Source organism: Lampetra fluviatilis, chromosome 4 (assembly GCF_964198595.1).
Source record: "Lampetra fluviatilis chromosome 4, kcLamFluv1.1, whole genome shotgun sequence".
NCBI lineage: Eukaryota > Metazoa > Chordata > Hyperoartia > Petromyzontiformes > Petromyzontidae > Lampetra > Lampetra fluviatilis.
Genome location: NC_136278.1, coordinates 30702689 through 30730451, shown reverse-complemented (window position 1 = coordinate 30730451; position 27763 = coordinate 30702689). Strand labels below are relative to the sequence as shown.

General features: G+C 46.4%; 1 protein-coding gene across 1 annotated transcript; it reads right to left on the bottom strand.

Annotated features, from left to right (window-relative positions):
• Nucleotides 1-97: 97 nt before the first annotated feature.
• LOC144931746 (stathmin-2-like) lies at nt 98-26139 on the bottom strand. The gene is made up of 6 exons (XM_078855983.1): nt 25905-26139; nt 22718-22759; nt 8748-8843; nt 5638-5810; nt 4204-4395; nt 98-3328 (listed from the first exon to the last, which is right to left on the bottom strand). The coding sequence occupies exons 1-6, from the start codon at nt 25921-25923 to the stop codon at nt 3269-3271; spliced, it is 582 nt and encodes a 193-aa protein (XP_078712109.1). The 5' UTR covers nt 25924-26139; the 3' UTR covers nt 98-3268.
• Between the last annotated feature and the right edge of the window lie 1624 nt (nt 26140-27763).

Genomic DNA, 27763 nt, shown 5'->3' with positions numbered 1-27763 from the left:
CACACCAGACGAGGGAGTTCACATCTCCAAGCCACCGTGAAGCCGCCCCGTGCTCAACGCTCGCGAAAGAAAGCTGCGACACAAAGCAGCACCAGGGCACAATTTATCTTGTGTTTATTTCAGACATGCTCATCTTGGACATGGGTAGCAATCGGAGGCTCCGCCGTGGCGGGTGAAGCCCGCGACGTCCGTCCACCGCGCGACCTCCCCGAACGCTTTGGGCGCGCACCCAACCCCCACGGCACCCCCCCCCCACACAAACCCTCGCGAGACAGCGGGGTGCAGAGCGACGCGTCACCAACCGACTGGACCACCCAAAACGTACCCGGTCACGGGACCGTCACATCCTCCGCTACACGATCACTTAGTAAAGAGACGAGGAGTTAAAACTACACAGCAGTAATCACGAAGAACTAGACGCATATTATGCCACAAACACTACCGTTGCTTTGGACTGCCGTCCGGGTGCACGTGGGGGGGTCACGTGGCGCCACGCGGTACTCGTGCGGACACCCCAGCCGCGTCCGTCAGATTAACACCAGCCCGGAGTTGAACTTTCAAAGCCCAGCCTGCGAGCTGTCTGCTGACTGCGATGGGATCCCACGAGCTCTCAGCAGGCGACACGACTTCTCTGGAAAACAACACCCCCCCCACCCGCCCAACTAGCACATTGATGAGTTTTATATTTGGGGTCGGAGTGAACCCGGCAGTCAGGTGTCACCAGATGCCACGGTTGCCAGAGCGTGGATCAGTGCGGGAAGCAGACGCGGAGGCGCGAAGGACTCACGCTCGCGTGACTCCCATTCACGCCGGCGAACGCTTGGCCGGCCCGATGCGAGTTGGAGTATCGCTTCATCTCGCTCGTGGTGCCATCTGGCGGAGTGACTCGCGCTCTGCGGGACCGGGGGCTGCTAAATTCACCCCACTGGCTGATTGGCACGGCCCACGTGCACACTTTTGTTGACCAACATCAGGTTAAGGGAACTTCGCCGGAGCAGGGTGGGTGTGGGTATCAAACTGAAGAGGGACGGGAACCGATTGCCAGCGGAACGTCTCATGTTCCACGGTGCCATGTGGTATCATAAGCACGAACGAAAAATACCTGTTTCGGATATTCCCCCGCTCTTCTTCCAATTAAATAAATCGCGTTAAAATTTAACCGCCAATAAAGAAGACAAAATGCGCGTATTCTTCTTGGACGTGAGATATTTTGAACGTCAAGGTCTGGGAGGGAGGAGGGCCGCGTGGGGTAGGATAGAAATTTGGCAAAGTGAGGATGCCGACCAGCACTGAGCGTTGCAGGCGTCCATGAAATTTGTAAGTTTGAAATCTGCCACCTTAAGTACGTTTAATCTGAGCCCTGCAAACTGTTCAACTTAGGAAGGACAACAAACAACTATCTTCTAATTTTGCTGATAAAGCAGAGGGCTCATATCGTTAACTGTCGATTGGTAAAGACCACAAGCGGTTTTTGGTCTGACGGATCACAACATGATCATTCACTGAATTGGTGCGTAGGACCCCTGCAACTCATGTGGTCAGCTTCTCCCCGCCTGCCATTGCTTCATTACCACACAAAACACGAATATTGCTGTGGTAATCCTTGACAAGTGGTTCGTAATCGTGTGCCTAAGCTTTCAAAAGCCAACGTTTGTGTAATAAATAGTGTGTATGCATAACCCACTTACATACATACGCACACCCACGTACACACATATTACACTGGGGCTCAGACCTCCTGAACCTGAAGTTAATGTTCAGGTCTAGGTATGCCATCCAGTTCACTTGCCAGTGACACGCCTCCAGCGCCGTTTAAACCGTGGCACGACACTGCCGGTCGCCGCACGTGTGTTCTCTAGCTGTTACAATGACGACGCTAATGATTATTATGTTCGCATGGGCGGCACCACCGTTTCTGTAGGCGAGAAGCTTTAACGGGACTCTGCAATTGGTGGGGGCAATGAAGGATCAAGTGGGGGGAAGGGGAGGTTGGAGCCAGAGGGTGGCTTTGTAACAGAGCGATAAAATCGTACGCCCGACAAAATCACCGATCAGAGAATTGGTCATTGTGGATCGTTGACCGAGATCAATTGTGTCGAATCCGTTCGGTCCATCCGTAACAACAAAACAAACGTCAAAAATACCGGGGGCTCATCGCAATTTGCGGATTCATCGCTGCGTCGATTGATGGACGAAATCGATCGAGTCATGATGATTGGCAAACATCACCGGCAAGATCGGTGGTGCCGTCCCAGAGCCCTTTCATTGTTACCGCAGCGCAGCGGCAACGTTGGGAACCACAACGGCGATCAGAATTGTCCGCGTGGAGGCGCTGTAGCCGAAGGGAAAAGGAAGATGTGGGGAGTGGAGTGGGGTGGGGGGGTTGCATCCCTGTCTTGGATGACAATCCTCGTCCTTTTATTAACCCAGCCCCCTCTCACGGTGCGTTACAAATGAACCCAAGATAGATTTCATTTTAGCATTGAAACGCACGTTCGATAATGAATTAATTTCTGTTAATTGGCTTCTACCCCATCGATAGGGATATTATTTTGGAGATTGAGATGAAGTCTGTTTGATTCCCTCCCTAGTTTGCTACATCGGGGGGGGTGGGGGGCAGGCAATGCCCCCCTGCATCCACCCCTCCGCCCCCACTCCCCCCACCGTGGCGCCGCCTATGCACGTTCGATATTGGAAGTGAGCACTAAGAAAATGAACACACGTTCACCACACAGCAACCAAATGCTACGGGGTTGCTTAAATGACACGTACCTATATATCAACTGAGTTTATATACAAAAAAAACATTAAAATATTGATGACAAGCTGTTACGTACTTTAACTGTAATTCAATTTTTTTTTTACTTTTTATAATTACTTTCTGTATGCTTCTAAAATAACTTTTGGTTAGCTGTTTCACTTCCACTTTCAAAAGAAAAGATAACTGCGTAACGTTGGCTCTGGTTTGCGGGGCAGTCAGAGGGGGGTGGTGGTGGGCAGTGGCGTTATACGCTGGATGAAGTGCTACCCAGTGGGGAGGCCGTAGCTTGTTGGGGGGGGGGGCGGGGGTGTGAGTGGGGCTTGGGAAGGGCAGCAGGGCAGCGCTCACAGGGAAGGGGCAGTGGGGGGAGATGGAGTGGGTGACCTCAGCATCCCCTGCCCTCTTTGGGGGGCGGGGGGCTGGGCAGCAGGGTAAGGTTGTAGGGCTTGCAGCAGGACAGAGGCTGGGCAGCTGGACTTGGCCCTTGCCCTGGCTCAACTTCCCCTCTCACCCGGACAGCTCTTCCTTCAGCTCCTTGTTCCTACGCACCTCCATGGCATGCCTCTCCTGCGCAATAGAAGCACACACACACACGCGCGCGCATGAAGCGAATTCATACACACATTCAACAATGCCCATGAACACGAATACGGCGACACGTGCGTGAATGCATAAACAAGTTCACACGCTTATGCGCACACAAGTGCGTGCACTTCCCTGTTAAGTCCTCCGTGGTGCACAAGGGAGTGGTGTGACCAACACCACACTGTGACCACCTTTCGTTTCCCCATTGCTGATGTTAACACACCGCACCATGTGGAGGACTCATTTAAGGTTGAGCTGACCCCTAAAACGAAACCATGTTTTATTATACCAGGTAAGGCCCGCTGAACTATATAGCTCTTTTTCAGAAGCAACCTGGCCACAAATGATAGCTGCACAAAGTGGCTTATCACGTGGAAATGTATATCAGCTAAATACTCCAAACGGACGTTGATTCTAAATGTGGAGGAAAAAACCGGGGAACCCGGCGAAAAATCCACGCGACCACGGGCAGAGAGAGACACGCAAACTCCAAATATACAGCAGGCGTCAGGGTTGGGATCGAACCCATGACCTCCTGTATCCCAGGCAAGGTAGCTAACATCTCTACAAAGGCAGAGTTTGACTTCTATATTTGGGGGGGGGGGGGGGGGTGGGGGCGGCAGGGTTAGCTTTGTCCTTCACATTAGGCATCGGGGGTGCATGCAATTAATTTCTATTAAATATTAATTGCAAACTACTGAAAATAAATTTATAAAGGTGCCCAGTTTGGGCGGGGGCGTTGCCCTTCTGTGCCCCAAACTTCACCCATTCATCTCAAACCTCGGAGACCCAGGACCGGTTGAGACATCACCACGCTCGGCACGATCGGGGGGGGGGGGGGGTGGGGGGAGGCCCACCTTCTCGCGCAGACGCTCCATGAGAGCGGCCAGCAGGGCCTCGCGGTTCTCCTTGTTCATCTCCATCTTCTGCAGCAGCTTCTCCTCGGCCACGCGGCTGAAGTTGTTGTTCTCCTCGAGCACCTTCTGCATGACCTCCCGCTCGTGCTCGCGCTTCTCGGCCAGCTGCCGCAGCACCAGCGCCTCCTGGGACTGAGAGGGGGCGGAGGTCAGGAGACGTGTGGGGGGGGGCAAGGGCCAGAGGTCATGGTCCCGAGTGCACGGCATGTCCGACGTTTCGTTCCAGGCGCTGGAAGTAACGGAGTACGTGGACCGTTACATTTTGCCCCTCTTAACCGCACCGTTACCTCCATCCTCTCCTAACCGCACCGTTACCTTTTGCCCCTCTTAACCGCACCGTTACCTCCATCCTCTCCTAACCGCACCGTTACATTTTGCCCCTCTTAACCGCACCGTTACCTCCATCCTCTCCTAACCGCACCGTTACCTTTTGCCCCTCTTAACCGCACCGTTACCTCCATCCTCTCCGAACCGCACCGTTACATTTTGCCCCTCTTAACCGCACCATTACCTCCATCCTCTCCGAACCGCACCGTTACCTTTTGCTCCTCTTAACCGCACCGTTACCTCCATCCTCTCCGAACCGCACCGTTACCTTTTGCCCCTCTTAACCGCACCGTTACCTCCATCCTCTCCGAACCGTACCGTTACCTTTTGCCCCTCTTAACCGCACCGTTACCTCCATCCTCTCCGAACCGCACCATTACATTTTGCTCCTCTTAACCGCACCGTTACCTCCATCCTCTCCGAACCGCACCGTTACCTTTTGCCCCTCTTAACCGCACCATTACCTCCATCCTCTCCGAACCGCACCGTTACCTTTTGCCCCTCTTAACCGCACCGTTACCTCCATCCTCTCCGAACCGCACCGTTACCTTTTGCCCCTCTTAACCGCACCGTTACCTCCATCCTCTCCGAACCGCACCGTTACATTTTGCCCCTCTTAACCGCACCGTTACCTCCATCCTCTCCGAACCACACCGTTACCTATTGCCCCTCTTAACCGCACCGTTACCTCCATCCTCTCCGAACCGCACCGTTACCTTTTGCCCCTCTTAACCGCACCGTTACCTCCATCCTCTCCTAACCGCACCGTTACCTTTTGCCCCTCTTAACCGCACCGTTACCTCCATCCTCTCCTAACCGCACCGTTACCTTTTGCCCCTCTTAACCGCACCGTTACCTCCATCCTCTCCGAACCGCACCGTTACATTTTGCCCCTCTTAACCGCACCGTTACCTCCATCCTCTCCTAACCGCACCGTTACCTTTTGCCCCTCTTAACCGCACCGTTACCTCCATCCTCTCCGAACCGCACCGTTACATTTTGCCCCTCTTAACCGCACCGTTACCTCCGTCCTCTCCTCTCCGTTACCTTTCGCCTCTCCTCGGCTGCCTCCAGCTTCTTCTGGATCTCCCCCAGGGAGAGGTCGCGGCGCTTGGAGCCAGTCGGGGAGCGGTCCGGAGAGAGGTCGGACGACGGCGGCTTGAGGATCACCTCGAAGGCCTGGCCGGAGGCTCGCTTGTTCAGCTCCTTCACCTCCATGTCTGCGGCGCGGCACCGTGGCCACGGGCGCAGTACAGGGTACGCGACGTAGCACGACACGCACGCATGAACCACATGCACTGGGTGAAGCCATAAGGTGAGCAGGGGATGACCTACAAAATTGGAACTTAAAGGGTAGAACCTATTCTTATATTTTCATACTTTGATACTGGCAAACGTCGTGATTTATTATTTTATTTATATTATTACTTCTATTAATTTTATTCACATTTTTTACCTACGTGACTTTACCGAAAACGCCTAAGAGTATGAATCCTTGCAGTCACGAAAGCTTCAAATCTAAAACAAGGTCCCATTGAGTAGCTGCCCACCCCGAGCTATAACTGCTCTGATAGTGGCATTGCCTTTGTGCTGTTCGCCTTTTGGCGTTCTCTGGTCTGACACTGGTGAGGCCAGGCCCTGAAGAAGGCTGTCTCTGGTGTAGATCAATTAGTTTCAAAGACAAGGGGCCATCCCTAAATGGCGTCACATCAAAATGCGCAACTTTAAATAAATTTAGACACGTTCTAACTGAATTAAATAGACTTTTTAATAAATGTTTTCTCCTACAACATCAGAGTGAAGCGCCACATTAAATACGCACTACAATGACAATAGTTTAAAGCGATTTGAAGCATGTTTTATTTTTTTTTTGGGGGGGGGGGGGAGGGGGCAGAGCTTTATGACGTCATATTTTAGGGGGGGTCTGACTTTTTGTGACGCCGTGTGACGAAGGGGGGGGGGGTCAAAAATCGTCAAAAATCGCGTGACGTCATTTATGGACGGCCCCCAATGCCTCAAATATTATCAGAGCATTTTTGTTTGCATGCTCAACACAAGTAATGTGCGTGGTTAATGCGGACTTGATTTCTTGCAAAATCTTTCCATTTGGTGTTCGAACATCTTAACACCTCCTGTTTTATTACCGGAAACGGTAAACCCTACTCTTATTTTCTCACATCATGTCCCGTGTTACTGCTTCGGCCTTCAAACAAAAATTAATTGCGATTCCGTCACAGCAGGTGGCAGTGTCGCGTTGGCTCACAGCATCACCTTGACCGCGACGGCGCCGTGAAGGAAGCCAAAGAAGAGGTCACACGGGAACGGGCCCCATTTCGTGATCTCAAAACGTTGAAAACGTTCCCGTGGCCACATTCACGACTGGCAGAGGAGGCTGTCGTTTACTGTCAACATTGCGATACTTTAAACAAACAAAATAATGCACACGTCCCCCACAATCAATGATCAGCCATGGCTTACATTCCTTTAGGCCTCGGCAAGGAAAGGTAATTTACCCTTTTTACCGGGTAAAATGGTAAAGGTAAAGGGTAGGGTAAAGGTAGCGCGAAGTATTACCCAGTAAATACCTTGTGTTTACCGCTCGCTAAAAGCTCCGTGGCGCAGTTCGTGACCTCATTTAAAATTGGAATCATCAAGAGTATTCGAAATGAATAAAGCGCTCTACCTAGCATTTACCTGTTATAAACCTTTTTCATGTGTAGTGCCCCAGTAATTACCCTGTAATCGGGTAATTTGTATGGGGTAAGGGTAAAATGTAGGGTAAAGGTAGACTCGTTGCTTTTGATCTTATACCTTTTATACCTTTTACCTTACCTTGCTAAAGGGTAAAAGGTGAGGGTAGAGTGATTGTTTTGTGGTAAGGTAAAAGTTGGGTTAAAAGTAGGCTTGTTGTTTTTACCTTTTACCTTACCTTGCCGAGGTCTACATCCCTGACGGTGTGGCTAGGAGAGTTGCCATGTCTTGCATACCTGTCAACCCACACGGTTTACCCAGTATTCTTCAGAGGTGTGGACTCGAGTCATGTGACTTGGACTCGAGTCAGACTCGAGTCATGAATTTGATGACTTGCGACTCGACTTGGACTTGCATAACAATGACTTTGTCCCACCTCTGGTATTCTTACACAGGGAAATTGAGTTTTCGGGTCCATATTGCGTACAGCCATTTCAACACGGGCAAAACATGTGTCTGCGTTTCTCCCTTGTGATGGGACTTTGTAGGATGAACGTTGAGATTTATAAGGGCACGGGGTGATCAATACGGTCTGAATTGGGTCTGTAATAAGGTAGGGCACTGATAAGGGGGTTGACAGGTACGAGTTTATCCACTGCTGGATGAAAGCCTCCCCACGTCGTCACCATCACTCACGCTCAGGTGTTGCGACCATCCATCTCACCCCTCCCCCATCAACTAATCTCATCGCTCCATCTCTAGGGTGGTCAACCCCTGGCTGGACGCGTTCTCTCCTTCAGCTGCCATTCAATCGCCAGTCGGTGTCCGTCCACCACCGTCCTCTCTTGTGATGCGTCCTACCCAAGCCTGCTTACTTTTTCTTAACTGTCTATATGGTGTCTTTGACATGTGTATGTTTTACGATGTGAAAGTTTTGCGAGTAAAAAAATATATGTATTCTTGTGTTGTAAAAGTCATGATTTTGTTTCTGAATCCCTCTTACAAAAATGCGACTTGCTGTCTTGTACTTATTTAAACACAAATCCATTTTAAAAAAGCAGAGACTTAGTTCCAATACCAGAGGTGTTAACGATTCACCTCCATGGCTCTACAACAACATTCCATATATCTCCTGCTCGTGAGCCGATCTCTGTTCCATCTCCAAGGTGGCCGTCGTCCTCTTGGGTACTTTCCGTCTCTCGGCTTCCATTCCACTGTTAGCCTTGGTCATCAGCCCACTTCCCTTCTATTCCTGCCCAAACCCACTTTTAACAGTCGTTGTGATATCTTCATCTGTTCCTCTGCGCGTCTCTAAGTTGAACATCAATCGTGCACGTCTCCTCGCTTCTTTATGCAATTATTATTTTATTTCGCGTAAAAGGGTGCATCACACGAGGTGTGTGCAGTGTGCAAGTTGCATCTCGCAAGACGCGGTGTGTGAGACACGGTGTGCGAGTGACACCCACCTGCGTATTGGTAGATGGAGTTCTTGTGCGGCTCCGAGTAGAAGCACGAGCACAGGAGAGACAGCATGGAGAGCTCCTTCATCTTCTCCTTGTACGCTGAGGGCAGCACGGACGGTGAGTGCCGGGGGACACGTGAGATGGTTCAAGTTCAAATACAATTAATTGAGTCAATTTACTGCGTTTCCAAACTCACTTTTTACATAAGTGCCAGTTATTCCGACGAAAGCTATTGGTAATATTGATCGGGAGATGAAAATGCACACGTCCTTCCAAATAAATCGTATACTGGCCATACTCATACGTTGTTTATCATTTACCAAATAAATGCCTTTCTCACACGGTAATGAAGTTTTAAGTCGATGGAAGCTACACGTGACAGATTTAAAACGAGTAAAGTTATAATCAGGACGCGACTATGAAAGAAAAGCACTGACAGCAGCACACAACGCAAATAGTTGCCAGTAAAGTGATTTAAAAAATGCATTAAAAAGGTCCTAAATATACCGTGTTCGAATTTTTAAGTGGTGGAAAAATTATGTGTGCGCTTTACTATGAATCTGGAAACCTGAGTCTGATTCCCAGCCACAGCTTCGATCAATAACAAGTAACATATCTATGGGACCCTGTTTTTCCAGTATCAAAATGATGCATTTTTTTATGGGCTTTGCCTTTCCCAGTGAATGCAGACTCGATGCCTTGTAACAGCTCTCTATTTGCTGTTTGAACATCTTAACGCCTAAATTGTTGCCGGAAAGGGTAAAACAAGCATTTTTTTCTTGACAAGTGATATCTTAACTAATTAAATCTGCGTCCCTCCCCCTCCACCTTTACCAACCAACTCTGACCAGTGTGTCCAGTGAAGAAACACGTGACTTTACCGAAAGACCCAACGGAGATGAAGATGATTACGTAAGTTATTTCCCCTGCGTGGTTGGCAGGAGAGAGGGCCAATGCAGCAAAATCAATTGTCGTACTGTAAGATTGCACTTCTATTCTCCCGCATGTATGCTCCCCGCCTTCACCAAACGGTCAAATGACCTCCACGACCCACACGACCCTCATCCAGCAGTGGATTGACAAAAGGGCTGGACATGTTCGAACACGGACCCCAAAGCACCTCACCACCATCATTAACAATTCGAGTACTAGAATTGTAAATGTTGTGGGTTTGCTCTCAAACATGCCGGTGTGCTGAACTAGTAAGGAATTTGCATGTTTTGTTTACGTGACAACCCTTACTAATTGGCTGTGTCGAGTGGTGGTGGGTTTAACGATACATTTATATTTACGCGATCTACCCAAAAAAAAATCTGAACTATTGGTCTTGAAAGCCTGCCTGTTAAACTCACTATCATTAACACTGCCATATAAAAACAATAAATGGCCCTAAGCCAAGGATACTGGCGTCTACGTTCTGCAGCCACTTAAGTTAACTTCAATTATGTATGCAGCGGGGTGAGGATATCTGTGCATCGGGTTGCACCGTCGCCCATCAGGAAAATCTGCCAGCGTCATTGCTCACGTGCCAAATATTGCCCTTCAAAAGTTCGGCTCAAACAAATGCCCCCCAAGAGCAGCAGGAAATCATCAGGCTCCCCCAAACACATTCCTACGGAGGGAGCTGGTAGGAACGGTGGGTTGCTCGGTCAATGGCCAGGGTCAACGGCGGCGTGGTGTATTCCGAAAATATGGCCGACTGTGAGGGCGGGCACAAGCCGGCGTGAGTAGGTTAAACGTTGAGTTTTATAAGGGCACCACGGGGTGACCAGCCCCTCCCCACCCACCCCCACCCCTCCCACCCCCCACCCAGCCCCACCCTCCCTACCCAGCCCCTCCCTCCCCACCCAGCCCCTCCCTTCACGACGGACGGACGGACACAATAATCCCCTGTGGGCTGGTGTAACCAGGAGGTTCCAACCAGTAATACTAGAGGCACTGTAATGCGATGATGGAACACCTCCACGCGTTGCGACTTAGTGGGAGGTCGCTCAGTCTCACTCATTCTTCTCTGGCAGATGCGGACTGATACCTCATGCACAAATGGACATTTCAAAAATCTCATGTGTGCGGCTGTGGTCACCCAGAAGAGACTATGGAACATATAACGAACGAGGCATCACAGCAATACACTCCGCGCTACTACTGACGCAGTTATCTGGCTCAACCACAATGTCAAATTATAGTTGTTGTTCTACGTCATCAGCCATACAAAGGAAAATAAGATATATATTTTTTTTATCTAATGCCCTCATAGTCGAGAACACCCTGCCGACAACATGGCCCTGTTCAGGTTACGGATGAGTTGGTGGGATAATGTGGCCAGTTGGACGGGACTCCCTACGAGAGATGCTGAAGATCACCAAAGATGGAAAACATCCGTCATGGGCATCAACCTTAAAGGATGACACAAGATGTATATGACTGGCTGCTCCTCTCTTAAAAAAAAACGTCCCCATTATTTCTGCATATAGTCTTGAGATGCTATTGTATTTAGATGCGATCTAAATCTCCACATCGTAGTGTATTGAAGATAAGGCCTACATTGATATGAGCGGTCACAATTATTGTTTTCATGCTCAGTGATTGTTACTGGATTCCTATCTACAGTAGAATTGCTTTGGTAGAACAACTTTTGCTATAGCCTTGGCTATTATACTTTGTGTAGAAACCCAGTCCCAATAGCTAAAGCCACATAAATCTAGATTTGTTTGAGTAACATTGTTTTCTAAATGGAATTGCCTCGTTTAAACAGGCACACATGGAATTGTTTACAACGCATTGTGCAATGTTATGTGATTAAATAGAATCCATCACGTGCAGATTATTTTCATTTAAATATTGTTCCCCGACTTGCAAAGGGCCCTGGAAAGGTCGCTGTATGAATCCGAAATAGAAGAAAAGGGATTTAAATTACAAAATAAACATACTTACCCAATTGGCTACTCGGATAACAGTTGGAAAGCACATATACAGCACATGTGTATTCATCATATCGATCATGAGCAATTTTTTTTCCGTAAAAAAACGGCACTTATTCAAACGAAATAGCCAATTGGAAAGCGAACGTGTTTCTCCTGTCTCACTGCTTGAGAGAAGCTCAAATCTCCACGCCCATCCCAGCAAGGTCATGGTCAAGATCGAGATGCCATCATAGACAACTCTGTTGATGCCACCACATCGCTTCCTTCCTTCTGCTGGACAGAGAGCCTTCCACCGCATCGTCGCTGCAAAACCGAAACCCAACCTCCATCGCGCCCCCACTCCCTCCCCCCTGCTGTGGACGGATCAGCATGCGCACAATCACTTTGACGTGCCCGCCAGCCGTGGCAGCGATGGGCATGAGCAACCCAAGCAAAAGCTTTGAACTCCCAGGTAGCTCAAGAAAATCCACTGATTCTAGACAAAAGGGGTGCATGAAATGTCATCTCAAATGCAGATCCTAATAACAACGCAAATATATTAATATCCGGCTTGTCCGCATTTATATTCCCCTCACCTCACTGCATCTCTCTGTTTTTTTCGTCTAAATTTCTCTTGGCTAACTACATCTCTATATCTTGTTTGAATTTCTACCACCTCGCTAGGATTGTATGCATTGAAATGGGGAGGGGGGGGGGGCTCAGAGGGCAACCCTGGGACCCCCCCCCCTTTCACCCCAGAGTCAATGTCGACATTGGCTGGAGGGAGGCGTCAAAGGATGATGATGATGATGGAGAAGCGCACGTCAGGGGGACAAGGCCTGGCAACGCCAGGGCTGCCTGCACGTGGAGCAGAACCAGGGGCAGTGAAGCCACGGGAGATGTCAAGCGTGGGAGGGAAGGGGGTCGGGTGGGGGGGATTGTGAAGGGCATGTGGCAGATCCGGCGGGATTCCTCGCACTATCATCCGCGGCACCGTTGCCTGCCGCGGCCAGATACACGCTGTGGCTTTGACTCAAGTCTTTATCGCGAGGTGGACACACTGGGCGCCCACACAGTGGTGGTGTGTGGATTTTGTTGGTTTGTTCTCCGCTCTTTGTTGAAACTAAATGGCTGTTTATACGATAACGCTGCTGCTGCCCGTGGCGTTTTGAAACTGCGTTTATGATACCGTTTTTTGGTTCAAGTGGGTAATTCACATTTTATATGTCGATGTTGAATAATGCGTACAAATGGTAAATTGATGATACGCGGGTTTTTTAAAACAATAATTAAATATATTCAATAACGTCTCACTGTGCACTAGTTTTAGGTGGCTCCTAGTTTTAGATGTATGTTCCATTTCCAACATCAGAAGGAAATCCCCACGTAAAAGGAGATAACGATCAAAATTTTACTGACAATTATTCAAAAACCCATTTTCTATACCGCCACATCCTGGACCACCTCGCATCACAAATCTGCGTGATCCACCAATGATCCACCAACCCCTCCTACCTTGAAAGTGCTGGATCAAAGAAAGATGTGCACCACGACACTCAGAAAATATGTTTAAAGATTGTGCAAATGTAAATATCTTCAATTTGTTTAAGGCTTACATTTTGTGGAGTTCCGACCTGTGCTGGATGCGCAAAGGAACAGGTGTGACGATCTTAATGGCTTTTTGTTATTACTCCGTAATTAATGCATTTAATTTTCACCGCCTGAAAGTCTTATAGTGGCCATGGGTGCCAATAATGTGCCAATAATTCACATTACGATGACGCTGATGGCCTTGATGATTTCCATCAAGTCCGCACCTCTCTACGCAAATGCCCCCCAATGAGTTGTGGCTGCCGTCTGATGGAGCAGATTTACTGAAGCCAGTGTCTGACGGCGATGGAGGAAAAGTGCTCCACGGGATAGCGAGGCGTCTGCCCGTTTCTTCACGCCCGTGCAGTCACGTGGGCCCCTTTCACCTCACGCGGGTCCCTGCCCTCAGCTCGTTTGTCATGCCTCGCCGTGGAAACATAAATGGATTATTGGATCCAGGGTTAGGATTCTGACCCCCTCCCCCCCCCTCCCACCACCACCACCACTCAGCTCAGATGGTTTTCCCGGTATCACATGACTATCCGGCCACTGGATTCCATTTAAACCGCAGGGGAACACGCCATCGCATTAAAAATGCATATGCTCGTGAGAAGACCTCTGCATCAGCCAACTCTGCCTTGTACTTTGGAATCTAGAGTTTTTATTGTTCATTATTTTAAGGAAGCCAACATTCAATCATCTAATCTTGATTTGAATCTTTCGTGACTGCAGGAATCCATAGTATTTTGCTCTTTCGGTAAAGTCACGTAGGTATAAAATAAAATAAATCACGACGTTTCGGGCACAGCACAAGCGTCCGTCATCAGGTGGGAGAGCATGTTTTGCTGCTGATGCATTACCGAAAGAACCAAAGAGTATGGATTCCATCATCTGTACATAGCACCGTGTAATGTGGTTGTGATCAGGGTGGACTACATTCTGTGTATTATCTTCCACGCCAAAATGAGATCACATCTATGATCCTCAGAATCTATTTGAAGATCAGTTTCGCTGTTTTGAAGATCTTTACAATGGCCTTGTTCTAGCCTAAATCTCTCTGGCTAATCTCTACTACCCTATTTATACACTGTACTCTGCTCGAGTAACCAATGTCTCCTGGTGAAACGCAGAGTGGACCTCAAACCTGTGGGAGGTAACGTCTTCTGCTCTGGTGCCATTTCTGATCTGGATTCCCTCCTCTTACTCGTCCACTCTCTCCCTCTTTAAATTCACACCTAATCCATTATTTTTTGCCTCTCCATTAACAATAATATCCTCCCCGGTTCGCCCACCTCCATAATCGCCACCTCCTCGCCTATCTCCCGATCATCACCCCTTCGCCTATCTTGCAATTAGAAATGTATCTTGACCAACATTTTCAGTTTCACATTTCGTGTGCCTGGGAACGTCAAATCTGTTATTTTAGAACTTACGTAACACACACTGAGGCTCGTGAGCCAAGGGCACCGTTCAAAACAAAAGCAAGCGAGTAAATAGATTGCGCCCCTCACTTTGGACAGCATTTAGACACACGATTGCAATTAGACACTTTGTATTCTGCAAATTGTATTGAATTTCATTGTATTGTTGACTTTTGAGGCCACGAAGCAAGGTGCCTCTCATCAGCATGCGTAGGCCTAAAAAAATAACGATGTCTCGTCCACACAGTTTGATGTCTGGTGTGGTTTTGGTGACAGTTTCGTTGACATGCGGTGTTCATTCAGCCCCTGACACAATTCAGAGCAATCACATTGCAGAGCTGATCTGATCTGATATGAGGCCACCCAGAGACAAAATGGCCTTGACGCATCGACTGATAATACAGGACTGTATATAGAGTAATACTATTGTACATTGCCTCAAACTTGCGGTAATGATCATACAAATGTTAGTAAGGCCAATCAGAGGCTGTCACATACAAAATACCTGCTGAAAAGGTACAGTTGTAATACTATTTATAAAGGTTTGTTTACAGTTGTGTTAAACAGGATTTTATTTTTATATCTACAATGCGGTAATTCACATTTTCTTGAGATGCAGCTATTTTGAGATTCTATGCAAACCCAAATTGTAATTCCCAGCCATCATATATCCTAGCGCATCTCTGCGAGACAGATGCTGTATACTGGATATTATTTGTAGAAATTACATGTTGGCAGTCACCATACTTAAGTTCAAAGCTTGCTAAATTTAAGGTAAATCTTGCTGTGATGATGATGATGAGAGGCTGGAATATGGCTTCCCCTGCTTTGACATTTCAGTGCCAAGATGGCTGCGCGTGTCTCCCACACCAAGGCCACCAGTCCATGGTAACTGTAACGCCGCTCACCTCAGGGAATGCGTTTCCGCAGATTTCCTACCCCAATTAGCGATCGCCGGCAAGTGTGGATGGCCCGCTGTTTTGTATACAACCTTGTTTTAACGAACAACGCCGTAGCCGAGGACAGAAGCGGTAGCCCTCAGAGACTGTGTTTGGATCGCTGCAGTGTATCATCGGATCCTGTCACAAATGCATTTATCACAGGGGCTTCAACAGGCTCATTTGAAACCAAGGTGCTCGTATTCGTGCGAACCTCCCTTCCTCGCCGATGATAGCGGACATGCGCTCTACGAGGAACGATAAAGCAATTCACCTACACACAAAACTCGGCATGCATCGGAAGAGGTATTAACAGCAGAAAATATCTTAATGCTGCGGTGATGAAGATATCTTTAATCAATGACATTACGCATACCAAGACGAGATTACGCGAGGGATGAGAGGTGTGCATGGGCGTTTAAGTAAAATCTGAAATGTGCGATATTAATACATCAAGATAATGGCAACCTTGGCCTGGCAGATATTTGGATTTATTGACAATAAGGGGCCCATGCGACACGTTGCACAAAATGGGGTCAGGTGGAGGCAGGGTGTGAGGAAATCGTTTTGTTTTTACTTTTCATTTCAGAGATTTGCAGGGTTGTTTATTTTTTTACGAAAAACGCTCCTTCAGCTGACAAACAAATGAATCCAATATCGTCTCCGCACACATGGACAGGAGGCTTGGGGCCAGCAGAAGCCACAGTTATGAGTAGCCACACATCACGACAGCTGCTTTTAGTGAGAGGGGGGCTGGAGGTGGTCCAATATGTACGTTGAACTTCTTTTGCGCCATACGTAGCCAACCGTTCGAATCGGAGGTGCGGGGAGGGGGACAAGAAACTAAACACAAAACGCGGTTCTAAAGAAATGCGTTTTCAATATGGATTCAATATATATCCTCTGCTGCAGTTTCATACCGTACCTTAAGTCCACAATGGGGCATCAATTAACGTAGCCTTATGACGAGGAACTTTACGACTTTTATTGGCAGAAATATGCTTTCATGTGGGGGTTTCCTAGCCTCTTTTTCTGCATTTCCAAAGGTTTAGGAACCCCTTGTAGCACGGTTTGACTGTTCCTTATTTAGTTTACTAGAATGCAGTAGAAATGGCCGGATTTTCACGTAAATTTTCCGTCAAAAGCCAGCAAAGCACCATCTGTGTCGTCACCATCACTTACAGACACGAGGGCATATTCTTTACATCAACCGTTGACCCAAACAATAAGATCACACCACGTGCATTAACGTAACGAGGCTGCATTTAGGCGATCGCACCATCGTGGTGCCGCTAATTTGATTGAGACCATGTTTCGTCTCGCTCCTTAGTGCATTGCACACGAGGCTTGCATGCTGATTTTTCCAGTGAATGCATCCCGGGTGAATTGAGGGCCCTGAATTCCATTAAGAGCAAATCAGTGGGTGAGCTCTGCCTGTCGATAGACATTTGTTTGATGTGGGGTGGGGTTGGGTGGAGAGATGGCGGAGAGAAGCTTAGGTGGCAAGAGAGTGGAGAAGTTTCTGTAACTGGGCAGGGTGCTTATGCCCAGCTCTGGTTTGGCAGCGGAGGTCTAACTCCGAATCAGTCGAGCGATATTATCTTTTAATCGGCTGCGTAAGGCCGTGTGGAAGCTACCTGGCCTCTGGGTTTTCTTGGCCACAGTTATGCCCTCCCTTCTGTATCCTTACGACATGTGGAACCTTTAAAAGGAACATCTGTTCGGGTTTGAAACATTCAGGCAGAGAATGGCCCACAGAAGTGAATATCACATAGCTACCTCTGAGATCCTTTAAGGTCAACTCTGGTCCACAAGGTGAGTGATGATTGATGCAAGAAAAGTAGATATGTTTTTTTACAGTTGAAATGTAGCTAAAATACAGTGCGAGAACCAAATTTTTCATGTGAATGTTTTTTGTACAGTTATTGGTGACTTCCGCTGAGGCCATCAGCTCGCTACAATCGAGAACCCCGTTTAATGGACTCTCAATGCCACGAATCTCAGCAGTGTGAGCTAAGTGCTGTGATCCCTGAGCCCCTGGCTACTCAACGTGTAAGGGTTTCTATTGGGTACGTGGTCGGCCGCTTAAGCCTCTTGCCGTTTAGTGGAATTGTCGCACACCCTGGGTGGCTAAATTGTAAAACAAAACCTCTGGCAATAAGACCATAGATATCAACAGAATCGGCAGACGTGGCATAATTTTCACAATACATTAAACAAATCATGAGCAAGAAAACGTAATTGTGTCTATTAGTATGAAGTCATTTTTGTATGCATTACAAACACCATTTTATTAACTTTATACAAAGGCTGTTATTGTTGATGTCATGGCACATTTTTGCTCCATGTAGGTAAAGTGACCTTCCATGCAATGCTGTTGCAAAGCATTTATGAATTGTAGGTGTATAATGAATAACCCTTTAGATGCCTTTTTCATACTCAAGGTTGCAATTTAATTTTATATTTATTTAATGTGGTGCATTGCAGTGACTCGACAGCCTACAGCGTGTCACGTAAAATAATGACATTCAAGGTACGTTACATGAATTTAAAGCAATCACTCCCGTGCATGTAATTGGAAGTGTGTATCATTAACATAATAGTCGATTTTGTATTGATGTATGTTGAACTTCTTAGGCACCGTACTTAACCAACCGTGCTAATCGGAGCTGCGGAGATACATCGTTAGATCGCAAATACATAGGTCTGCTTTGTCTCAACGACCTCTATCTATTGTCGAGCATTGCTCAAGAGAAATAGCACGACTCACTACAACACTACCAGCACAATATTGGTTACTGAACCCCCGTGGGCAGCCATACAAGTGGGCATTTCAGAGAGACCCTGATTCTGCAAACGCTGCATTTCTCCACCTTGCCTCTCATTTCTGCTCTGTCCGCAATGTCCAGGCGCTGTGTAAGGGGCTCACGGGCGGTTGGGGCTCAGGTGCCAAGTTACAAAGAGGGGTGGGGGGGGATTAGAGAAAAGAGTGCCCAATTCATTCCTTGCACCAGGTCCCATACCAATCATGCTAGCTCACTGACTGTAAGGGCATGGTGCTATTTATGCAGCGGCTGGGCTGCGTGCGCTGGAGGTTGAGTATTGACGCCGGAGACGACAGTGCAGTCTCATGAAGGAGTGGCGTGTCAGCGCGCACGGCTAGCTGTGCTCATCAAGACAGCGGGCAGCATTGATATTTGCCAAGGGCAAAAGTCAGGCCAGGGTGTCACCGTGTGTAAGTCACCGGAGCTGTCTGCGTTTACCCGGTCAATGACCGGCATGCAAAGACGCTTCTTTTTCAGGAGAAGGATGGAAGCCGCAATTTCTTCCTTCCACCATTCCTCACAGCAAACATATCTCACAGCAGACAGATCTCACAGCAGACAGATCTCCCCGTTTCCATTGCTGACTGCCAGCAATTGTGAGAAGTCCTCAACTCTGTTCGTTATTTGACCTAATATTTTTGAAAATGTAAGTTTGATTCTGAATTTATATATTTTTATTTTTACAATTCACCGCAATGTAAAAAAAGGATTTAATTCATCTGAATGCAGACAATTCATAGATTTTCAGGGGGGTGAATTGTTTTCAAGCATTTATTTTTACAGCCCTTTGTCAATCTACTGCTGGATGAAGGCCTTACTCATGAAGTTTCAGTTTTGGGGACTCAAATTATTATTATTAAAAGTGTCAATGGTGACTATTTGCCATTAATGTTGACTATTTTTTCCATTAATTGCCATGAATGTTGACTCTTTGCTCAGCCGTAGTCATCCTTACATTGTTCTTGGTAACCACTTGCTATTTCTCTGTAAAATTTCTATACTCGAGCATATTGGCACAAGACACAGGAAAGTCGAAACAAATGACGAAATGTGCAGTGGCCACCTACGGGCGATCTGCCCATGGACCGTGATGATGATGACGATTCATTTACAGGCCGTTTTGAACCAAAACAAATGAAAGCACAGTCAAACTGCTTTCTTCTTCGTAATTGAAATTTCGGTTTGATTTCAAATGTAACATCAGTTGTCTTGTCTTGCAGAGGCGCTGTAATACGAAACGGGCCACGGCTAAACGAGAGTGACCATGCAGAATGTTAATTGGCAAGCTCCCCGCAGTTCCAGCAGATCACTCAAATTGACCGTTTCTTCCGCTACACAATCCAATATTAACCACATGTGGAGACTACGTCTGACCTTCATTAATGCCTGACTCCAGGGTTCTGCAGAATTAAAAACATTTTCATGGGAAACAAAACGAAAAAAATATATAGTGGGAATAACATTTCATTTCTATCTTTAGAAATACATCTGAATTCAAAGACTTATTTTGTGTCTGCTCATTTTGCTATCGTAGGTTTGAAAAAAAAATAATCAGATAACGAGACTGATGTGCATAGCAGCAACGTGTTTTCTTAAACGTTTAAACCAGCGATGTAGTTGCCAAGTGTGCAGGCAGTGCAACTGCACTGGGGGCCACGGACCTGAGGTGCTCAGGTGCCTCATTACATCAACTGCACAAGGGTCCATGCCAGCAAGGCTTTGAATTAATATAGAAACTTTAAAAATCCAGAATGGGGATATGTGTCAAAAGCACAACATATATATCCCGAGGACAGCTATTGAAGGCAGACAGATTCAAAGTTGTGAAATGGATGAAAACAGATTAGAGTGGTTTTGAAAAACTGAATTTGATTATGAAAAGCAATATCCCAATGTGCCTAAAGACGAATTTTTTGAGTTTATATATATATAAAGAGCATTTTACTTGCCATCACAAATGGATAAGGAATATGGACACTGACATAATGGAATAAAAGCAAGAGTACACAAAAGAGCTTTGGGAGATCAATGTTTGGAATTACACGGAGAGATGAACTTACGAATCAAGAAAAACATTTCCTATGAAGGCAGCCACATTGACCGTTCGGAAAACTAAATTGAGTTAGGCACATTATCGCAAGAAGGAAAGGTGGCTGATGGTCGAGACTGGTGATGGAATTGCAGCCGAAGCAGGGCACGTGCCAGAGAGTATAGGACCACCGAGGAATTGGAGTGATGAGATGACCTTGTGTGCAGCAGCGAGATAGATTGTGGCATTGGGGGATTGTGAGAGATTTGAACGTCATGGGGAGACCTTCATTCAGCAGTGGATAGGTAATAATCGTAATGAAATCAGGTTCTGACTGGTCTTATTAAATGATTATCTAAGAATGATTGGGATAACATGCAGTTTTTACTGGTGTTGTCGATATTTAATTTCGTTTATTTATTTTAGTTTTGATTCATCTTCACATTAATTTGATAAACTGTCACCATTTAGGCCACTCTTTCATTCACAAATTCATTATCTCGGTCTCGTTTGTATTGCTACCTCGTAATTGTATGTCTCGTTGGTACAGCCCTGTTCGCCGCATTTACCTAAATTTAACAATATCATTTGCATATTTCTTCCCATGAATCATTCACCATTACTTCTCACATGCATGATGATTTAATGCATGTGTATTGTGAGCATATTGTGGGGGGTGGGGGGATAGTGGTCAGGACACTGACTGTGCTATGAATCCAGTGACCCACATTTGATTCCTGGCCATGGCTAATATCAGCGGCAATTGCAAACTGAATCGGTCCTGGGCACTCTCCTCCCTGCCCCTCAAACCTGGAACTTCACGAAACCGTGTTGACCACCGTGATGAAGTGTGATCAAACAACCACCTTGATCGACACAGCCAATGAAGACCATCGTCCATTACTATTTCAGTTAGTATTTCAGTAAATGGATGCCATTCTGATTTTGAATGCTCAGATCGTGGGCCTGGATTGTGAGCATTTACCGCATTTCTTCTGCTTGTTCGGCATTACCTGATTACAGAATGCATTTATGAGCATTCATTGTGATTATAATGAGTTCATTGTTGAGACGCAACAAGGAGCTGGTAATCTTTGGATGCAGAACAGCTCTAAATGTGTTGATGTGTCCCATTTATGCAGCCAACCAGAGAGACCCAATACATTCTGTAGTGAGCATTAACGTCAAACCCTCACAGAATTCGATATTGTATGGGAAAACAATCTCTGTGAAAAACTGCAATGCACACACTAGATAAAACAATAAATATGCCAACCTTGATTGAAAGCCAGGCTGGCTTGTAGCACTAATGGCCCAGATTGGGGTATTGAGCCAATACCTTGGAGTTTGTCGGTTGCAGCCTCGAACAGATGACAAAGTGAAATATGGCCACAGTTGACCCCACCTCCTCCCAAGGTGAGCTTGCCCTCAATAGCAATGCCATTGATTGCCCCAACAACTGTTACTAAAGACCGTGCAAGCAAAAAAAAACGAACTGCTTAACACGCTTTGGTTTTATGGATCCATTCTACCGCGCTCAGATTCGTGAGCCCAGCCGTGGTGCGAGTGCTATGGAACTGTGAACTTGTGTAGATCACGTTGTGTCTGGAAAGGCAGAGGGCTTCTGCTCTTATTGATTTGGGGCTCACTAGCAATTCTACTAAAGCTCCAAATACGGTGTGCAGTGTTTGAAAAAATATTTATATATAAAAAAAAGGAAGAAATCATGTTGAAAGCAAAATATTAATTGATGTGATATAAAAACGATTTCAATACAAAAAACTATTTGGTGGTTACTGCATTGGCAGTGTTGCACACTCACAAAAACCAAACATTCAACACGTTTGTCAATAGTACTGCCTATGCGAAGCAGAAAGGCCATTGCTCAAAACGTCACCGATGATATATAGTTCCTTTCAAGGCAGTGTTACTGATGAAGATGCTGAGTCTTTTGTTATTATTTCAAAGTACAGTGGCATTTTGAGGCACATATGAGGTTTCCGATCGAAATGTCACGTGTCATGTTTAACAGAAAACCCTAAAACAAAATATACAGGGGAAAAAAGTGTTTAAAGCTAATTTTTAAGTGAATGTGACATTAATAGCACAATGCAATTGCGAGTGGCATTTTCAGACAAATATATGAGGTTTCCACTCCATGAAAAATGTATCCTGAGCATGGCAATTGAACCGCTTTGATTGCTAAATTGAAGCATCTGTAATCGCGCATGTGCCTTCGGTTACAACTGTTCCCCTTAGGGTCTCACCTGGTGCATGTCGGAGGTGGGCCCAGGCGTGGGTCACGTTTCCTGAGAGAGGAAGTGCAAGTGAGGGAGCCTTATTATTCAAACTCACAGACACCAATCACTGGATAAGTCAGTTGTCTCTTTGGAACAGAAACCTGGCTCTGATTTAATCACGGGAGTGGAGATATTATGAGGTACCTCCCCCTCTCCCATGTCTCTGTGGATTCGCTCAATTTGATGTCTGCAACAGATGTGGCCTGCCACGTCTACAGGCCAGAGTCGGTCGAGCCGTAAAGGGAAAATACAAGCAGACATGGTGCACTGCTGGTGGCAATGCTCCCGGTGAAAATGATTAGGCACGTAGCAATGCCTCGATTAATGAACTCTTACATCTATGATACATGAGCAGAATTGCAAAATTAAGAATCGTGTATTTACAATTGAGTACATGCAATGTATATGGTAATGTTATGTTTAAGCAAATAGGGTGAACAAGGCTGCATAAACGATACAAACAGAAACTAAAAACGATTAAAAAAACATTATTTGGTAAACATTTGACAAGAATCAGATATTTTAATGAATCGTGATATTTAATTATAACAATCACCGCAATGCTGCGTGGCAACTATGAGCTAGTAAATCATTACATTCCCACAATCTAAGCTGACCATGTGCGTGAATTGCAGACACACCACCTACTGTTAAACAAACTGAGCTATGCCCACTGCGTGACATCATATTGATACGCTACGAACAATGTGTGACAATGTGTGACCAGACAGCAGTAATGAGTTAGTTGAACCCTTCAGGACGAATCCCTTTGTTTTTATCCATGTCACACATCCTCTCAGCAATTCCAACCACACCCACGACGCATCCAGACAGGAGGGTCTGCACCCAGACCAGGGGTGAACATTTTAAGGTTGTGAGAAAATAAATATTCCAGCCCTAATAATATCTCTAACGTTATGTTTTTTTTTTCTATAGGTCTGCCTGCTGTTGAACAGCAATGCCTGTATACGTGTAACATGGATGCCTAATTGTCGTCTGCCTCATAATGGCTGCTGATATTGCATCAGCTGATCAGGGATAGCTTTGGCAATAACAATGGGATGTGATGTTGCCAGTATCTGGTTTACAGCACAGACTGGGTAATCGCAAACAGCATCATATTGAGCTGTGTCCGAGAATGTTGTTTGAATGTAATCTTAATGTTTTTAACGTATATTTGCTTACATTTTACATTGTATAACGAGTCTAAGAATTGGCACGATTTGGGGGTTACGATTAGGTTCAAGATAATTTTACTGGCAATTTGGTTCGTTTAAAACCTCTAGTTTATGGCTTTCTGCGAACCAATTACATATATCATATATGACGTGAAATAATTGATTCGCATATACACAATTTAATGCATGTAACTTGAAAATAAGATGTTCATGAAATATGAAATGCGTTGTTATCTTCTTTGTAAACAGTGTGGTTATCTGTGAAATATATATCAAATACATGCATATACCTGCTCATTTGTGCAGTCTTGGGAATACTAAATATGTATTACTATTATACTGTGCCGGATAGTGTGTCATTTTTAAAGATATTGATGATATTGCAGCACCTATTCTCCTGATGAATACTCTGCAATTTATTCTGCAGATAAACGAAAGAGGGCCAAGCTAGGGACCTTGCGAGAGACCCCGCCTTATTATGTCGGCCCCGGGTGTTGTTCTAGCGCATTCACAGCCATGCTCATTCACAAGCACGGATAACACGCTCGCAAATGCACAAGCTCACAGCTACACATGCTCACAATTCCAATGCCTAAATTAAGCACGTGCACTTAATTAGCAACACACTAATAAAAATACGTGAAACATTTTTCCCAACACATTACTGTATGACCCAAACAATAATATCGGAGCTACACATAGCTTTCATATATGATTTAAGATACCCGTATTTTGTATCGTCATTTGCATACCATTCAGACGTAGATATATATTACACTAAGCCACGCATAATAGAATATTGAAACCAATCTTTGGTGAGGAAGACATAATTTATGCGGCATGTGTCCCTCACAAACAAAATTTATCTCAGTCTGGCAAATTCAAGCGCCTATAATTGTCAGACACCATCTGGCCTATAAATATAGCAACCGTGCTGCTGCTTCATTGTGATACAATAAAACCACCACGAATGAAACCTGTAGCGTCGAATGAGGCAATAGGGATTTCTGAGATAATTTCCCCCATACCCCGTGGCCTATGTAGCCAACAGGAAATGACCCCTGCGGCTGGCGAGGCTCAGATTATGTCGCTGGTCCTGGCACAACGAATCGCAGGACAAAAAAAAAATCTCGCGAGGGTGTGGCCGTGTTAGAGATTGCAGGATGATTTTGAGGACAGGTGGAATTTTTTGCTGCAAAATGCCACTCCCAGGCTTCATTGGACGGTGTTGTTAAAAACGTAAGGACTTCCAAATCGCTCTTAGTACACTGGACATGGTTACAATATTGCACAAATTAAAGAATGGACCTCGATGGGTTCTAACATATATTTGTCATTGCAAAACGGTTATCGAACCTTGATGGGTGTCTGCGATCACCACAACATCGTCAATCCATAACGTTTTCCTTTCCACATGCAAAACGAATGACTTCATATACATTAGCTATATCCCTCAGGAGAAAGCATCACATGATGGAGTAAAGCGGTGTGGCAAATATTTATTCCCATTTTTATCAGACATCGTTATTAAAACCACAAGACAATCTGTGGCGAATATATGGTCCGAGTCGCATTGTCGCTGTCTCAGTAATGCATTGCATTTACTCAAAATACGTGGCACAGGGGGGAAAAAACAACGCTCCTTGGACAGACACAGAAGCGTGCAAGCAAGCAGGCGGGAACGCAGGGCGGAAGGAATGCAACCATGCAGGGAAGATGATTGTCAAGCAGGCAGGCAGGGAGACAGGTAGAGAGACAGATGGGGAGGTAGGCGAGGAGAAATGTAGGCAGAGACGTGGACAGGAAAGAAAAAAGGAAGGCACGCAGAGAGGCAGGCATGCAACAAGGCAGGGATGGAGGTAGCCAGGCAGGCAGGCAGGCATGCAACAAGGCAGGGATGGAGGTAGGCAGGGAGGCAGGCATATAGGCAGGCAGGCTAGGAGGCAGCAGACTCTGCATATCTGGTCTCCGCTTACCCGTTGCAGTTTTGTTCATTTTGTCGGATGCTTGGGTGAGGCGGGAACTGGCAGGGAGAAGACGAGGTGGTAGCAGTGGTCACGGGCTGGAGGTGATTGACACAGCGTTCGCACTGCAGTCCCGCCCGAGGTGCGCAAGAGTGGAGCTGCAGCACGCCCGACCGACAGAGAGGAGGGAAAGAGAGAGAGAGATGAGTTGGGGGTGTAGTGGTGTGTGTGTTAGCGAGAGAGAGAGAGAGGGAGTGAGGGAGGGCGCACCTTATAGTTGTAATGATGGGAGGGAATGGAGTGAATATTAAGGAGCGCACGCCCCGCAGGCAATATTCCACCAATTCCATTGCGCTACGTGCGCTTCACCCGCCCTGATAGATTTATTTTTTCCACTGTAAAATATGGGCGGAAAATGTATACCAACCATGGGTTGCACTGTCGAATGGTGTGTATTAATGAAGATACCCCCCGCCCCCATACGTCTGTCGGATTTAGAAACATTCCGATGATCACTTTAGGATGAATAAAATACACAAGGCACCGGCTTGTGAGCAAAGCCTTGTGATATCATTTTCATCGTGTATTTTTTTATTCACATTACCAGCATTGTCACAGTTAGAGCCATTTACAATACATACAAACAATTATTACGGGCGTATAAATCACACGTATAGACAACATGAACGTGTATATCATACGCAGGGGCGTTGGCGTGTGTGTGATATCAGGACACTTTTAGTGGCAGTCGCCAAGAACTCGGATTGAGTGGTGCAATACAATCCAGCACCGTGTGGGTTGAATAGGAAGCGCTGTCCTTGGTGCTGATCTTGTGCCACGCCCTCTTAACAGAGCACTGCAGCAGCAGCGCTTGGCAGACCCTTTCATTACAAAAAGACAACGATCCCCCGAATAGCCTTTACAGACTGTTGGGGCATCTACATGGGGGTGGTGCGGCCAACACCACGCCCGGCTGCCTTTGTCTCCCCAGTGGCGATGCTTTTATTGCACTTGGTGTTGTACTCATTTGAGGCTCGGTTGACCTACAGGAGGCCCAGAACATGTTAAGATAATAATCGTCACTGGTGTTGGTGGCCGTGAGCGGGAATCAAACTCGGGTCGCCGGGTTCGTAGCGCAGTGCGCTAACCACTTAACCGCACCCCGCGCAACACACACACTCACGCCCGTTATCGTTCGATCAGCGTTCATCGTATTCCTGTTTGAATGTTTAATTGAGCGTCCACGCGTCTCGCGATGCAGCTGTATATATGCGTTATATGAATCAGAAGTGTATTGCTGTATGTGTATAGTACTATGTGTTTGGCAAGTATTGTATCTAGTACTTTGCCCATGATGTGCATTTTGTAAGGGTAGTGTGGTTTTCTAATACAATCGATCAAACCTTACTGCAGTAAACAAAACAAATTAATTAAACGTGATTATAATTCTTATTTTCATAAACAATTGATTATGTAGAATGCTGCAAAATGGGCCCTGTAAACACACATTCTACCGCATGAGATTCTTAGTATTCATGGTGTCGAGTATTTGGAAAACAAAGTTTGTCCCACGCGTTTAACACTGTGCCTTGAAGCAATGCTCGTCAGAAACCATTAACACAGAGCAGCCAAGAGCCAGTACAGAGCCCAGATAACCTCCCTCTCCCCCTCCTCTCCCCTCTCGCCACGCACACTGCGACACAGTGTGGGCGGCGCAGTGGGTGGTGGCGTATATTTGAACCGGTCCGGGGCGTCCCCTAGGTTAACTCTGCCTAAAATGAGTACCTGGTGCGGTGTGTAAACTTCGCCAATAGGCAGACAACGGCGGCCGGGCGTGGTTTTGGTCACCCACCCCCTCGTGTGCCGTGGCG